The 15942-nt window shown below is 31.1% G+C and overlaps 1 protein-coding gene across 1 annotated transcript in view; it reads right to left on the reverse strand.

Annotated features, from left to right (window-relative positions):
• MS3_00003066 (uncharacterized protein) overlaps positions 1 to 15942 on the reverse strand; it is a 71643-nt gene that overhangs the window by 38837 nt on the left and 16864 nt on the right. The window contains exons 3-7 of the mRNA XM_051210747.1: positions 14919 to 15079; positions 10324 to 10390; positions 9004 to 9048; positions 5816 to 5959; positions 1738 to 1953 (exon numbers count right to left, since the gene is read on the reverse strand). Of these exons, the coding sequence (XP_051070766.1) occupies positions 1738 to 1953; positions 5816 to 5959; positions 9004 to 9048; positions 10324 to 10390; positions 14919 to 15079 (633 nt within the window). The remainder of the gene's footprint in view (positions 1 to 1737; positions 1954 to 5815; positions 5960 to 9003; positions 9049 to 10323; positions 10391 to 14918; positions 15080 to 15942) is intronic.

Here is a 15942-nt window from a genome sequence, read left to right on the forward strand (position 1 = left end):
TGTTACCTTCAGACTGCTGTGTTGGTATCATTGGTTCATATTTATATGTTCAATCAATTTACAATCATAAGCAACTACTATCCACTACTACATATGGTAAGAGACTAACTTTCGATATGATTAAGTTTTATCAGTCACTGCTATCCACTAGAACTTCGGAAACCTTTTACAAAAGTGGTCAGTGTTTGAGGTTGCTCATTGTTTGTTTAGATCTCTGATATTGTGAACAAACTGAACAAAATCGGCAAAACTCTCACTTCATAAGCAAAAATATTTATTATTTTGTCAATGTTCTTTTAAAAATCGGTTTTCCTCTTGTTATAGGACTCCAAAGCAAACTTTATATCAAGGATAATAGTTCTAACAGATTAAATTCTTAGTTGATGTTCATTTGACTACAAATGAAATAAACATTTATGAAAAATTCAATTTGTATTGTTCGTTTGAATCTTCCCATTGATGTTTGGGACTGCAATTGATCAGTGTTTTATTGGCATATATTCATCCTGTGCGGATATTGTACCAGGCATTATAAGCAAAAATAGATAGTGACTAGCAGTGAACATCAAATCTATGATGTAGAAACATCTAGCTGACAAGTCCCGAATAGGACGAAACGCGTGTTCTGGATTCCACTGATAAATACCATTCATCTTTATTTATTAAAAATACTGTAGGCTTACCTTTATATCTATTAATCAGTTTGTGAAATGGATTTTTTCTCAGTCAAATAATTTATTGTATCTATCCAAATAAATTAATTGTATAATTTGTACAGTTCTTTTTTCTCATCGTTATTTTGGAAAACATGAATTACTATTGTTGATGTATTATTGTTCCGTCTGACTTTTATCAACAACTGGTGTAAATACACTTAAACTGTATATCACGTCGAGAAAATCTTCTCTGGATATCTTCTGGAAGATTTCTTTTCCTCTTTAACATTTTATTATACCTTGTCTGCTGATAAACATTCTTCTATGATCACACATACAATTAGTAATATTGTTCATGTATTGTCGTAGATGCTAGTTAATATCTTTTACAAAGCTATGGTAAGCGTCAAAAGGTTATATATGCAATGAAAATGTTGATTTTTTTCAGCTTAGACTATATTTTTGAACAGAACAACTGGTTTAAATGAAATCAAGAAATGAGCTAAGTTAGATCACTACTGAAAACCTGGGATCACTGAACATCCTAACTTAGATCGGTTCATGATTTCGGTGAAATTCAACAATATTGACAACTTCATACTGAAAAAAACTAGCTGTTTTACACTTTACTTTCAAAAGAAGGATTTTCATTCAAGGTTTTAGTTCATAAAAATCATTTAGTCATTTATGTTTATATATATTTGGAGTTAGTAATTCTGTCTTAACATAAAATTCCTACGTGGACTGACTTGTTGCTTATGAAATCAGAAATAAATAGCTATTTTCCTATAAGGAAAGTTCTGATGACGTTGTCAAAAAAACCAGTGAAACCTGCGGAATAGGGAAAAATGAGCTCAGAGAACAGTACACCACTCAAGCATTATATTTGAGCCTAACATATCTTCACTTCATTTCATAACCATACGAGGATAACAAATAGAAGTATTATTTTGTAGTAATAAGGTTATGTTAGGAAAGAGAACAAATATTTAAAAGAATGACTATTTTTTATTAGTAACTGTCAAAGATGGGCCGTTATGCTAAAAAATAGACGTATACACTCGATTTAAATCTAACTTACTTCAGGCAATTGTTTAGCATAAACATTTGGATTTTGCTCTGAGTCAATCAAAGAATGTCCCTGATTATGAATAGCACAAACTACCATTCCTAAGGAAAACATGTCGGCAAGCGGTGACATGGAATTATACATCTGGGCTTCTGGAGCAATAAAATCTAAATCTGGTTGAGCAAACACTGGTACTTTTACTGAACATCCAGTAAACTTTGGAGTTATCTATAAAGAAGACGTATCATAATGTTCACAAATCATTGATTAATTCAAAAAATATTTTAAAGTAAATTTGAAAACTGATTTTTTTGTGGATGACTTACGACTCGTTTCTCTGCCAGTAACAACTATATTTTCAGCCTGACTTCTCAGTTCTTAATTTTCAAACACTGAGTTAAGGAACTTCAGTCGATTGTCACATGTTAACTGATTTGAGTTTATTAATATTCTGTAGGTGCATTATCATCTGTATTTCTAATTGGCGGTTATTATTATTATTAAGTGAAGTTTAATGAACAATCAGATGTATAAGAATTTTATTTGAAGTGTTTCTGTACCGGTTACTGATTTGTAAGCAAATCAACAGTCTTTTCTTTTGTTTATTTATTTTGATACGACAGTATCGCTTTCAAAATATTACCAATGCAATCATACTTGTGGACTTTAAATTATATATTTATACAATTTTATGTGATCACTCTTTACTTTTGATGATAAATATGAACTTTTCCAGTTGCAACATGTCGGACGTGTCACAGTTGTCATCAACGGGACTGTGATTGCAAGCCAGCTAAATGGTTCTAATGGTCAATCGTAATTTGTAAGATCATACGTTGGATAGTGAATGTTTACTGTTAAAAAGTCTCTTAATATGGCGAAAAAAATGCCCGGTGCTTTCAAGTTTTCAATCATTACTCAAATAAAATTGACTCGAATTGACATAAATATAAGTGACGAATTCAATCTACGAGTGTACGAATTGTTTAGCCATTAGTTCAACAATTAATTTAGCTGAATAAGGATTCGATATGTTTGCTAAATTACTTTCACACATTATGCTAGGAAAAATAGTGTCGAAACGAAGTATTGATAGCGAGTACTCATTGAGACTTAATCCTAGACAACTCAGGTGCCAGCCTAGTAGTCTAGAGGTCAGGTGAATGTGCGGGATCGTTAATGGGCCCTGCTAAGGAGTCCGACACTAGGACGAAGTGGCGTTCTCGTGCTTTCACTTTTTTTTCAATGGTGGTCTAACATTTATCGCTTCGTGATTTCAACAAAAACTCAATAATCTCCATAACCGTAAACTAATATAAGTTTTTTGTTCACTCAATTTTGACGTTAAGAACTTAAATTATTTTTCACTAGAAAGCTTTTTACTGTGTTAACGTAGATTATAGAAAATGACTAGATTATATTATTTGTTATGAAGATAAGATCCAAATGACATGCCTTTCTACATCTTGGATATATATATTATTTATAATATTGCTGATACTTGTCCATGTTTGAGTACAATTAGGAACCCTAAGCATTGAATGTGGACAGTCATAGCAAAAGTTTTTTTCTTTAATTATGTAACTGCAGGATATTAAAAAAAATACGTATAAAAACGTTTCAAATATTGCTCAATAGCCAAATCACATCTGTAAATGTTTACGATCATGTTTGTTCCTGTGATTCTGAATACTGTATTATTCATTCACCAGAGGAGGAGGAAAATACACTGTTCCTGTGGTGTTACTTTTTATGTTTGAAATGTGTTCTTAACATTTTATGAAAACTCAATCAAACATACTTGATAAGCTTATAGGTTTTTATAAATAATATGAAAATTGATGTCAGTTCAGGCTAGGAAAACTGGTGGCTCTAGAATGTGAGAAGGTCCACGTGCATGTTTGATACACCAACTAATAAATCCTAACTTTTGTTGACTTCGATGTATGTGAATACATAGGTTTTAAAACATTTTAAATTTCATAGCAGCCTAAAAGATTAAATCGACAGCACTTAGTGTTGCCATGAAGGTATTCAGTTACCGATTGACATCCGTTGCAGATGAATCAATAAGATCATTTCAACAGTGTATTGCTTTTTGTGAGCTAAATGCTCACTCAGAGAAAAAAACTCATCAATAAAGACCAAATGATTTTCAGAGACAATTTGACATTTATCCATGAGTTCTGAGAAGGTTATATTTAAATAACGGAATAAAGATTTTGAGGAATTCCTTTAGGGACGCATTATTTAACTTCACTGATTCTTAGTGCTTTGTTCGCGATACAATAAAGTTGTCAAAAGTTTTTTAATCAAAGCAAGACAAATGAACGCTTCAACAGGAAGTTACTTATTATTATTATTATGAAAACTCTGACTAATCACTTAGTTGAAATAGTCAGATTTTCAATCATTTCGAAAATGAACAATCTATTATTGTTTTAGAAGTTATTTATAAACGACAAGATGACGATCTATTCTTCTTGTCAGAATTCAACTGAAACAAACACTAAAGTATATTTTAGAAATTGATGTTTAAAGTTTTACCGGGTTGTATTCTATTTTTACTACTGATGGTAATTTTTTTAAAAAAAAATATGTCGCAAAACATTTTTCCAAAGTTTGTTGTTACCTACTTTTCAACGAAGTTGTTAGTTTTTATTTTTTTAGATGAAAATCAATTTTAATGATTTATTATGCTTGAGTAAAAGTAGTAGTTTCGTGTTAACTTTTAATTACATTTAATTCAGTTTATCAATGATGAAGCGGTTTTTATTAATTCATACTTAAGATATATTACTACAGTTGCAAATCTTTCTGATCAGGGTTAGGGCTTGCATAAACGGATGTTGACCAGTAGGCTTATCAACCAAACTGAATGAGTATGCCAAGCGAAATAAAACACCATAACCATGAAGGAGTAAGAAATGCAAATTGTTAACAATGATTTTCTGAACAAGATTAGTTGGCACTTATCACTTTTTAACAGAATGTGGTTGAGAGTAGCTCATAAATAGTCGACATTTTCTTCGCAATATAATGTCATTGAATATTGTACTAATTAGTGTTATACAATCCAAAGTAACGTTCATAAAATTTCAGAAATCCACAGGTAGGCATCATGAATTATTATACCAATAGTCGAAATCAAGGAATCTGGTGTGGTTCTTTTTTAGTAAAATTGTATGTAATCACTGTGACAATAGCTATTTATGTACCGCCTTAAAATCTTTGCAAACGGTACATAATTTCTTAAATTGTTTCCTGAAAATTCATTTGTGCAATGAATGATGTCATTGATAAAAGCGTTACGCTATATTTTATTTTGATAATGTGTTGAAGTTTACCTTTCTCCTCTTTATTTTGTTACTATTAAGACAGTGCCAAATAAAATTTTATTCACTTAGGAGACTTCAAAATAAGGTTGAAAATAAACATACAACAATAACAACAGTAATTTGTGTGCTTGAAAACAATGTATAATGGTAAACCAAGTAACTTTATGTTAAAAAGCATTGAGCATCTATTTGTATTCAATGTACAATCCCTGTTTTTAAAATTTATGCTTGCATTTTGATTCCACTATGAATTATGAATTCAGATGATCAACTGGATTTGAATAAACGTGATCGAATATTGCCTAGCTCGACTGGAAACAAATGGGAGAATAAAGTTACTTTGGGAATAGTTGATGCAGTAGGTTTTTTTATATTTTGTATCAAAGATATGTGTCTTAAATTCTTTAGCAATTTGACTTCCCTCTTATGAACGATGATCTTTGGAAATCACAAAGATGATAGAACAGTTTTTGATGACAAATATCATATTCTTCTGCCTAAAAGATTTGTCACAGTAAATCTAACTAATTCATTTATTTTACTTAGGCCGATATATGTTTAAGAAATTCGATACTCAATCTACCTGATGATACCATCTACCTAATGATTTGAAATTTCGGTGTAATTATTTGAACCTCTTTTTCCCATTATCAATGTGTTATATAGGATATTGACATGAAGCATTTTATATAATTTAACATTGTAAAAAGATCAGTCATCAAACTTATTTTTAATACAGTAATTCAAATTACCTTTGTGGTGTCAACAATCTTTTCTAGAAAATTCAATCCACCCAATTTCCATATACTTTTGTTAACCAACAAGATTGACGCCGTATTTATGTTACAATGCATTAATTCTTGGGTACTATGAAGATATCTTAGTGCGTCTGTAATCTAGATGAAAAGAAATGATAATAAGTTGCTATGTAATCGTTTAACTTAATTCCTATTTATTTTGTTATACATGTCTCAGGATGTAATAAACAGAATAAGTTTTGCAGTCGATAGTGTTGTACTTACAATAAGTATGATACTCTATGAAGATTAATATAAGTACTAATATGTGATGAATGAGATTTATAAATTCGTCTAGTTTAGAGCTGTAACGTTTTAGTACTTCAACTGCATTATCCAACCGTGTTTAAGTCACTGGAGTCGATAGGGAAATTATACTTAAACCAATGAGTAGTCTATGCAAATAAAAAATTTAAAAACTTTATGTGATGACGTCCAAAGAATCCAATGGCAGAGTTGTCTTTTATCCAATGGGGCGGCAAGAATAGTACCAATTTTATATTGATGAACCAAGATATCATGCAAATCATACTAAAATAATTTCTTAGTCTTACTGTTCACTTATTCTTAAGGCACAACACAACTTACATCAATTTTGATTTTTATGACGGTAATTATAAATTGTGTAAATTTTAAATAACCGATCAAATTCAGTAAGTCAATTGTATAGTGGTTTGCATGAAAGCAGGTCAATGTATACTACACTTCAAAGTCTTTGTCAAATAACGGAGAGGTTGCTCTAGCGGAGTATGCTAGAAAAGAAATCGATTCATCCATCCATGAAAAAAGTATGGTTATTATCATATGATTGATAAGTGCTTCAGCGGATGCATTCATATGTCCGCGACTCAATGGTCGAATATTGTGACTTGTTGAATAGACATCGTCTTTAAATTCTGTAGCTTTTGAATTCACGTAGTAGGATAACCGGTCAAATAAACAGTCTGTGAGGTGAATATTAAGAAAAGGGAGGTGTGAAGTGTATTACGTAGAAAGAACACAGAAAGCTAATGTCTCTAAAGAAATGTAAATAAGTTGTGTTAAGAAACATAAGGAACATCACTTATTGTATTTTTGATATTTGCCTTAGAGCGTAATGAAAACTAATGAAGGCAACAAAGATAACTAATGTGAGTATCTTAGATTAGTGTGAATAGCTGTTTACTTGATGTATTAAAACTAAATAACATAGGGATGATAAAGACGGTTTATGGCGTAGTTCTCTCTTTTAAATAGGTTATTTAGTTACAATAACCTCTGAATATGACTGGAAACAAATCCTGCCATAACCAAAATGCACTACATTTTCTTCATTTCTACTCTCCCATAGTTACGAACGTTTTGAGTAAATTTCATGTTACGACTCAGCATTGTTCTCAATACACTCATTTTTGGATTATTATGTGAAAATTAATGAACTATAAATGAATATATATCATACCGGTCAATATACCGCCTTTTTGTCATGCTTTGTACACCATAATCATGAAAGTAGAACTTTCTGTCTTACTAACATTTCATTGTTTTATTGAAAAAGAAATATTCATGAACAACATTCATTATTGAGACCTTACATTAACTATAGTTGTGACTGAAAAAATTGTGTACCGTACCTTGTCAACAAATGAATTATATCCCTATTTTATTTTTATTTCATCATACAAAAACTTGTCATTACTTGATGTAAGGGAGTTTTCTCCAAAGCTTCATCGGAAAGCTACTTCGGAAAGGTTTCTAACTAAAATTGTAAGTATTTTGTATGCATTAGTGAAAATTAGTCAGTCTCATTCTATTGGTATAGAATGAGTTTTGGAGTACTGACATTATTCTTGTATATTTCATTCCAATGGGATTAAGGTATATCAAAATGTCATACTGTATGAAGTTATCAATTTCTAAAAAATTTTTTAAGTAGTTAGGTGAATTTGTAAAGGTCTTTAAATGTTACGGCATATGACAAATAGAATTAGCGAGCAAATATTAAAATCGGATAATCAAAACGAAGAATGTATCTCGAATTTTCAAGTGATTGTTCGCTGAGTAGAGATTGATTTAGTGTACATCAAGTTCGTCTTAGTACCGACGGATTGCTGTTAGTCATGTTTGGATGTGCGCTCCACTCAGTGGTCGATCAACTGTATGTGCATCCGAGTCTTATCATAGGTTAGTTACGGTCTAAGTAGTTTAGTGGTAATCCCTCTGACTCTGAAGCTGGGTGACAAGGATTGAATGTGTCAGGGAGCATTAATGACCTCAAGATTACAGATGTACCCTGCGGACGCGTGCCTACTATCATGAACCAAGGTCCAGGGATTTTTCCAAACGACTTTCAACCATCTTGTATCTTGAACTAATAATTTCGCATAATAATAATCAACTGTTTCGCACTTCAGATTATCATCAATTCAAACGGGGCACAAGAAAAATACTTCTTCATAGATCTTTTATTTTATGACAGAAAATATAAAAGCGAAATAATGAATTGCAACCTTGGGATTAAAATAAAGGTCAAATTTCAGTAAACTAATGGGACACAACTAGTGACAATATTAAGCTATTAAGCTCAAGCAAAATATAAAAAATCTGAAAATCTAAAAACCAATGTTCAACAAATCAGGTACGACATTTCAACTACAGCAAACATTCTGTTAGTTAACAATACTAGGGGCATCAGAGCAAATAAAATGTCAGTGACTTTAGTCAACAAGTGACAATATTGAGCACACTGTTCACAATTTAGTTTATATATACTATGTGCTTTAAATGCAAAAGAAACCTTTAATAGTACCATCAGACGAAAATTTAGGCAAAAAACAACTTGATTTCAGATATTAATTAGAGATGGTACTATTGTTCTGTCACACACATCTGGTGTTCCTGAATGGTACATGATTTTTAAAAGCTTAGACTAGTTTAAAGAAGAATTACATTCTATATATCTTGCGCATAAATTAAATATTTCGTCATTCCGTTATCGAGAACTTGTCTAATTTCACAATCTTTCTTATTAAAATATACTGTTATTAGTAAACTCGTTAGGGTATTATACATGAACTCTAAAATTTAGTCCTCATTATTGTGATATTTTAAAAATCATACGTAAAAGTATGTGAAATGATATAATCTATGTTGAATCAAATTACCTGATATATTCCAAATATAATCTCTAATTCACAAAAAGACGAATCCTATTAAAAAATAAAGGTAAGACAGATAATTGGAACTGTATAACAAATTCAAGTTTATCAATGTACTAAATAGTTGGTATGTTATTATTTTTCATGGAATACTATAAATTTAAACAATAGTTAGATTTATACGAATATTTGTCAAGATTAAAACGAATAGTTTGACAGAAATTGAGCGCCGAGTAAAGAGAAGTTATTATATGTGAAAATTATATTTGAAATAATCTCAGCGATTGAAATTTAAATAATTCCAACGTTTTGTTTTGATTATTATCCTGAAGAAGTCCAGACAAGTTAGCCGGACGAAACGTTGGAATTATTTAAAGTTCAATCGCTGGGGTTATTTCAAATATAATTTTCACATATAATAGTTAGATTATTTAAGCGAAATTTCTTTTGAAATAAATTGAAACCGTTAGTTTAACAGATCCTTTCTTTTCTTCTTCATATATCGTCAATTAGATGTTATTATGGTTTCATTAATTTAAACCTAATCTCAGAAAAATAGTAGACAGCCCTTTCAGATACTTGCATTCATTTCTTTCTTATACTACAGTGTTTATTTTTATTCAAACAACCACTTGATCAATAATGTTTCTTGTATAACAATGTTTATCCTTATTTTATAAAGTTCTAATAATCCATTTAATTAGTTAAAATTATTTTAAGAGGTCATTTACTCACTGAAAAATATTTTAATAAGGAAATTGAAAATATCAGTCATTTGATTGAAATGATTGTCCTTATGAATAAATTGATGAACTATGAATAGAAGTTGTTAATTCATTATGGAGAATATCTAGTTATTAATTATAGACAAGGAACATAATATTCTCTGTTCTCTCTTATTAATAATCGTAAACATCTAGCAGTATATACGATTTTTCGATGGCTTATGATATTTACTAGAGGTCTGTAATTTCAACGCTTATCTATAGTTTAAGACTGGTAATACAGCTATCAGTCAGTGGTAAACTTATTATGACCTTGAGATGAATTATTTTTCAATACAATATATTGATGTTACTAAAATAAAATAAACAGTGACGTGAATCCTTCACTTTAAAAAGACTATAACAGTGGGCACTTTGTTGACATACAAGTACTCAACTCTAATACCAAGTCTTTTAGTCGGTTTTTCATTTTCTAAAATCGATTTTTTCCAATCAATTTTTTTTGAGCTTAACACATGATTTAATTAGTCATTTTTCTAGACGAGAAAAAAATATGTTCGAATTAGTGTGAAAATGGTAATGTCATATATTTTAAACGTACCTGATCATTTATGTACATGTCTGCTAAACTTCCTATTACTGGGTCAGTTATAAAAGTGAGATATTCACTGGAAATGAAACAAAAGTAAGAATCAAATAAGCAGAGATTCAAACAAAATCTATTGTGATATAAAAATTTATTTTATAATTGTGAATAAACTAAACGTAACACTTTGTTTCAATGGTTAAGATCATGAGTCATTTGAAGCTAAACCACCATGGAAAACCTGGAAGCACTGGACGGCCGTTTCGTCCTATTGTGGTACTCCTCAACAGTATGCATCCACGATCCCACCCTCGGAATTCGAATCCAGGACCTATCAGTCTTGCGTGCGAGCGCTTAACCCCTAGACCACTGAGCCGGCATCCAACGGTGTTAATGTCTAACTTCAACCAATCCGCGAAATTGAGCGACACATCCACCATTGTCTTCAGTGAGTTACTATCTCACAGCAGACCTGAAGCCATTCACTAGCGCGATACCAGCAGAGGGCAAGATCGTAAATGCGCACTGCTGAGGAGTCCCACAATAGGACGAAACGGCCGTCCAGTGCTTCCAGGTTTTCCATAGTGGTCTAGCTTCAACTGACTCATGATCTTAACCACTGAAATTACTATAATATCCACAAAACCTGTCTGATATAAAACTTTGTCTTTATGATGCTTGTTTAAACTAAATAGTGCAGTAAATATTGATTTTGCATTTATGTAATTCTATGTTTAGAGGTTCGGTTGGACTGACTATGAGATCTAGTTTGTTTAATCAACTGAATATTGACTTCAATAGGCCATTTACTTTCTGAGAAGTAGAATTTTTTTTATAGTTGAAAAATCTGAACGATTTTATTTACATTCATGTGGACCTTACAAGCAATAATCTAATCCATTGTAGAAGGAACATTTCTACTAGTTGATTGCATTGATGTTTGTTGAAATAATTGCCTTTTAGTAGGAGAAGAAAACCTGTAAGGCTGATTATTGTTATCATTTTAGCTAAAAACACATACTAATGCTAATTTAGTGATCGATGAATTGCGAGAAAAACTGACTATTTCATGTTAGATGTCTTATTTTTGTAAACTAGATTATTTGGATGATTACTAGTTTTTTGCTTTTGAAATTTACAAAGTAGGGTTGCTCACTGTTTGTTTAAGTAATTCATTTATTCTTCGTTTATATTATGATTTGTACCCTTGGGTTATTTATAGTATACTTTGAATAAACTTGTCTTATGAATTAAACCTATTCCACTACCTGATATGCATCTCGAAAAATCCCCTAAATAAATATTACTGTGCCATCTTTGTTAGCGCAAACTAAAAGAAACTACCTTTCAGTTCCGTACAAAAATATACTTTTTAAAATGTGTAACAGAAATATTAATTACAACATATTCTTTAAAATAATAGTGTGACATTTTGGGCTGAATTAAATCTCAGCAAACGTGTTCACCCATCAGCTTTACAGTGTTTCCAGGTCCAGAGACAAAGTCACATGTATCAATTTTGGAAGTGAGTATAATGTGAGTAAACCAAAAATAAACCACTGAATTGTTATACCACCACCCTTTCGAATCACTTAAAGAGACTGTATGGATTTTAAAAATATTGTTTTTATATGGCACTAACGATCACGTTTTTGTGCACTTTTTGTGACTGAACTGAATCACTGAAATTAATCATTTATTAACTTTGATAATACTACAGCGTTATTATTTTAAAGTAGTTGTTATGTAATGAATAGAGCAAAATCAACTATGGTCATTTATTTTATTCTTTCGTACTTTTAAAAGCAGTTGGAGCTCGTATGTAAATTAAAAGAAAACATGTAAGGATTTCAGCCAGTGACCATAGTTTTGTATTTAATAGTAGTCTATGACGTTCTAATGCTTTCTATGACTAGGAAAAAATTGGTGAGCTACAATTTAATCTCAATTAAGTTGTCTAGATGCATAATTTCTACACAACTATAATATTAATTGAATTGCTTACTAAAACACAATAATTTTTCTAGACTTAATAATTCATAGTTAGGAGCCTAGCGCGAGACTGAAATATCCTGGGTCCGAATCTCGCGGGGCGCAGGATCGTGGATGCGCACAGCTGAGGAGTCCCATGCTGGGACGAAACGGCCATCCAGTGCTTCCAGGTTTTCCATGGTGGTCTAGCTTCAACTGACTCATGATTTCAACCAGTGAAATTCATGAAACGTTTATTTACTTATTAGCATGAGAATCACCCAAGATATTCAAAACTCCTGTGCTTTTTACAGCCTTGTTATAACTCAAATTGGGCCGCCGATTATAGGACAGTGACTTGTCGGTCGGATCAAGGGACTCAGAATCTCGATAGACAATTCTGGTCCGTTGTCCCCGACTCAGCTAACGCGATCAAGAAGTCTTGGTAAGGCGTAGAAAGTGTATTCTACAGGCAAACAGCAGATATCAGGTCAGGTCAAGCACACAAGTCAAGCGTATTTATACAAATATTTACAATCGATATTGTCATAGTAAAATGTTTTTAAACATTAATCAATAAGTTCATCAATCGACAGGTATTCAAATATTTAATCGACAAGTTCGTCAATTGACTGGTATTCAATCGTTTAATCGATAAGTTAGTCGATATGATAAAATTACAAATATAAGTTTTGGGGATATATCGTCCCCAACAAGCTTTCAAAGATATACATATTTCTCACCTCATTGTCTAGAACACTAAAAACTGGAATTACCTAAACTAATCTTAAAAGTAAGTCATTAGAAAAATTGTTTGCGGCTCAGTTATTTGTGAATGTTCTTTCAATAATTTTTGTTTTGTTTTGTATCTAAACTTCATTTTAAAATCTTTTAGAACCTATTGTGTCTCCGCACTCAATATAGTACAATGAACATTGGAATTATTGTTTAGTTTATATAGGTTTGACAGTTTTGTATATTCTTACTAAATGAAATATACTATGATTCCTTGATAAATGTATGGTACTTGTAGTCCAATCAAATATTGTTTAAAATCTATGTTTTCTGTTGTACAATAGTATTGTGTGAAAGTTTTTAATTTTCCTAACCAAATTTAAGCTTGTTTAAAGAATATTTAGCGCAACAAAATGAAAACAGAAATCATCATTGATATTTTAGTGCATTTATACTTAATATACTTGTTTTTTCAAGGCGGTTGAATACTGAGGAGATTTAGCAAACGATATGAGTATCAGATATTTATGTTGATAGCAAGGCTTTTCTTGATACTTTTACTACAAGTAAATTGATTTCTTTCACCAAGTTATAAATTAATCGATATTTTAATCAGTTAAAATTAACGCATCATGTAAATTGTAAACAACATAGAAATTATTCTCTGTTGTGAACATCAACTCTTGGGATGCAGGTACATTCAGCTGACCATTCACAATTAGCACGAAAGGTGCGTCCTGCATTCCACTACTAGCCACTACCCATCTTTGCTTAAAAAGCTTGTGACTTCAGACAATATCGAGGCAGTCCGCACAGGATGCACATATGTCAACATGAGACTGATCAATTGCAGTCCTAAATAACAATGGGAAGATACAAGTAAAACAACACCGAGTGAATACAACTTCACCCGATTGCACAAGCAGGTGGCTATCAGTACTCAGTAGCCGAATGGATAACGCGATGACGTTTGAAGCGAATGGTACTGGGTTCGAGTGCCACAGTGGACATCAACTGTGAGATGCAGGCACATCCATCTGACCAGCGTCAAATAGCACGAAACATGCGTCCTGCGTTTCTTTGCTAGCCACTATCCATCTTTGCTTATAAAGCTTGTAAATTGAGGGAATATCGAGGCATTTCGCACAGGATGCACATATACCAACATGAGACTGATCAATTGCTGTCTTGAAACAACAATGGATGGATAAAAACAAAAAACATCAAGTGAATTTTATACTTTTTTATTTGTTTTAGGTGCTAGAATTATTGTATATAAGTTTATTTTTTTTCTCCCTTGATTCGTATGGTTTCTAAATATAAAGTTGCACTGTAGGCACATCACTATCAAACTTTATATTATACTATCTATTATTTTGAGTGACCGAAGTTAATACTAGTAGGATATTATTAAATAATGAATTACAGTTATACGAGGAAAAAGAACGTTTCTTCATAGATCCTATTAATCCGTCAAATCACAATATTTTTTATTTTTAAAAAAAAAGCGTTTTACTCTCGGCTTTCATCAATGTAAAACTTTGAATTCGCATCTAATTTATTTTCCATAAAAATATAATTACTCTATTTTTATACTGTAAACCTATTAATTCAGGAAAGCAAAAAAATTATGAACTTTGACGAAAAAGGAATGAGATGGTGGTTAGTCACAACAATTTGTTTTATCTAGACATAAATTTCATGTACACATGTAATTAAATTAGTCGCATAAAGTATGATTATTTTGACAAAAAATAATCTAGACAAAACAAATTAAATTCAAATAAATAGAATCATGTTTAATATTTTGAATTTATGGCTCTTTTTTTCAAATTTTCCACAAAAAAGAAAAGAAGCGAAACTATAACCAAACTGACAAATATACTAATTTCTGTTTTGCTTACTTAGTTTCTTCAATATCATGTATTAGTTGTATAAAACGTGGATGTTTCAGTTTGTTTAAATTTATCAAATCATTCCGTAATGTTTGCAAGACTAAATCTTGTCGCCGATTTTTATTGATTCGATCCAACCTTTTTTTATCGAATATGAATGTTGTACGTTTCTGAAATGGATTCAAAAATCAGACAGATGATTAGATGAAGAAAACCTCTGATAACAATTCGTTGAACTATGGGTTTATCAACAGTGCTTTCATATATTCCACTCAGTTCCTTGATTTATGCATGTTACCCTGAAAAGTAATAACTAGTTTAACATAAAAATATGACTGCAACTAAGTCTTGACACATGAGATCAATAAAAGCATAAATGAATTGTTTATATGAATTATAACTTCATCAGTTATATGAATATGGGAAAATAACGCTTGGTAGATACTGGAAATTTGTCAACTGTCTACGAATTATTGAGATATTAACTATAAGGATTTGACAATTGAATTAAATCTTGATATTCGTCAAAAATGCTTCAAGATTTCAATGTGACCAACAATAAGAAAGCCTGATAATTATCATTTAATTTCGTAGACTCATGAATAACATAAAAGATTAGTTTATAATAATCACTGCCTCTTGGGGTGAATCTTAATCATGTTTATTTTGTTAAAATATATTGTATATAAGTGTTTAGTTTATTTACCAGACAATCCATGTTTTGTCGACAGGTTGTATTGTTCTTTAACATACTTGAACTACGAGCGTTTACGAATAACCCTCGCTCATACATTAGTAAATATCACTTTAAATTCTTTGTTTTATTCAACAAATTATTCTCTTTCTTTAACTACTGAATATTCTTATTTACAAAATTATTTTCTAATTAATCTTCTATACAAAACTACAAAAGCTGATTAAGGTAATCCAGAAAGACTATTTGAATTTATTAAAGTTTTAGTCATATAAACATATGATGTTTATGATGTTTGTTTTTCTCATCTCTTCCACATTCTTTAGTTGACCTTTTTTA

The sequence above is a fragment of the Schistosoma haematobium genome, chromosome ZW (assembly GCF_000699445.3).
Source record: "Schistosoma haematobium chromosome ZW, whole genome shotgun sequence".
NCBI classification, from domain to species: Eukaryota; Metazoa; Platyhelminthes; class Trematoda; order Strigeidida; family Schistosomatidae; genus Schistosoma; species Schistosoma haematobium.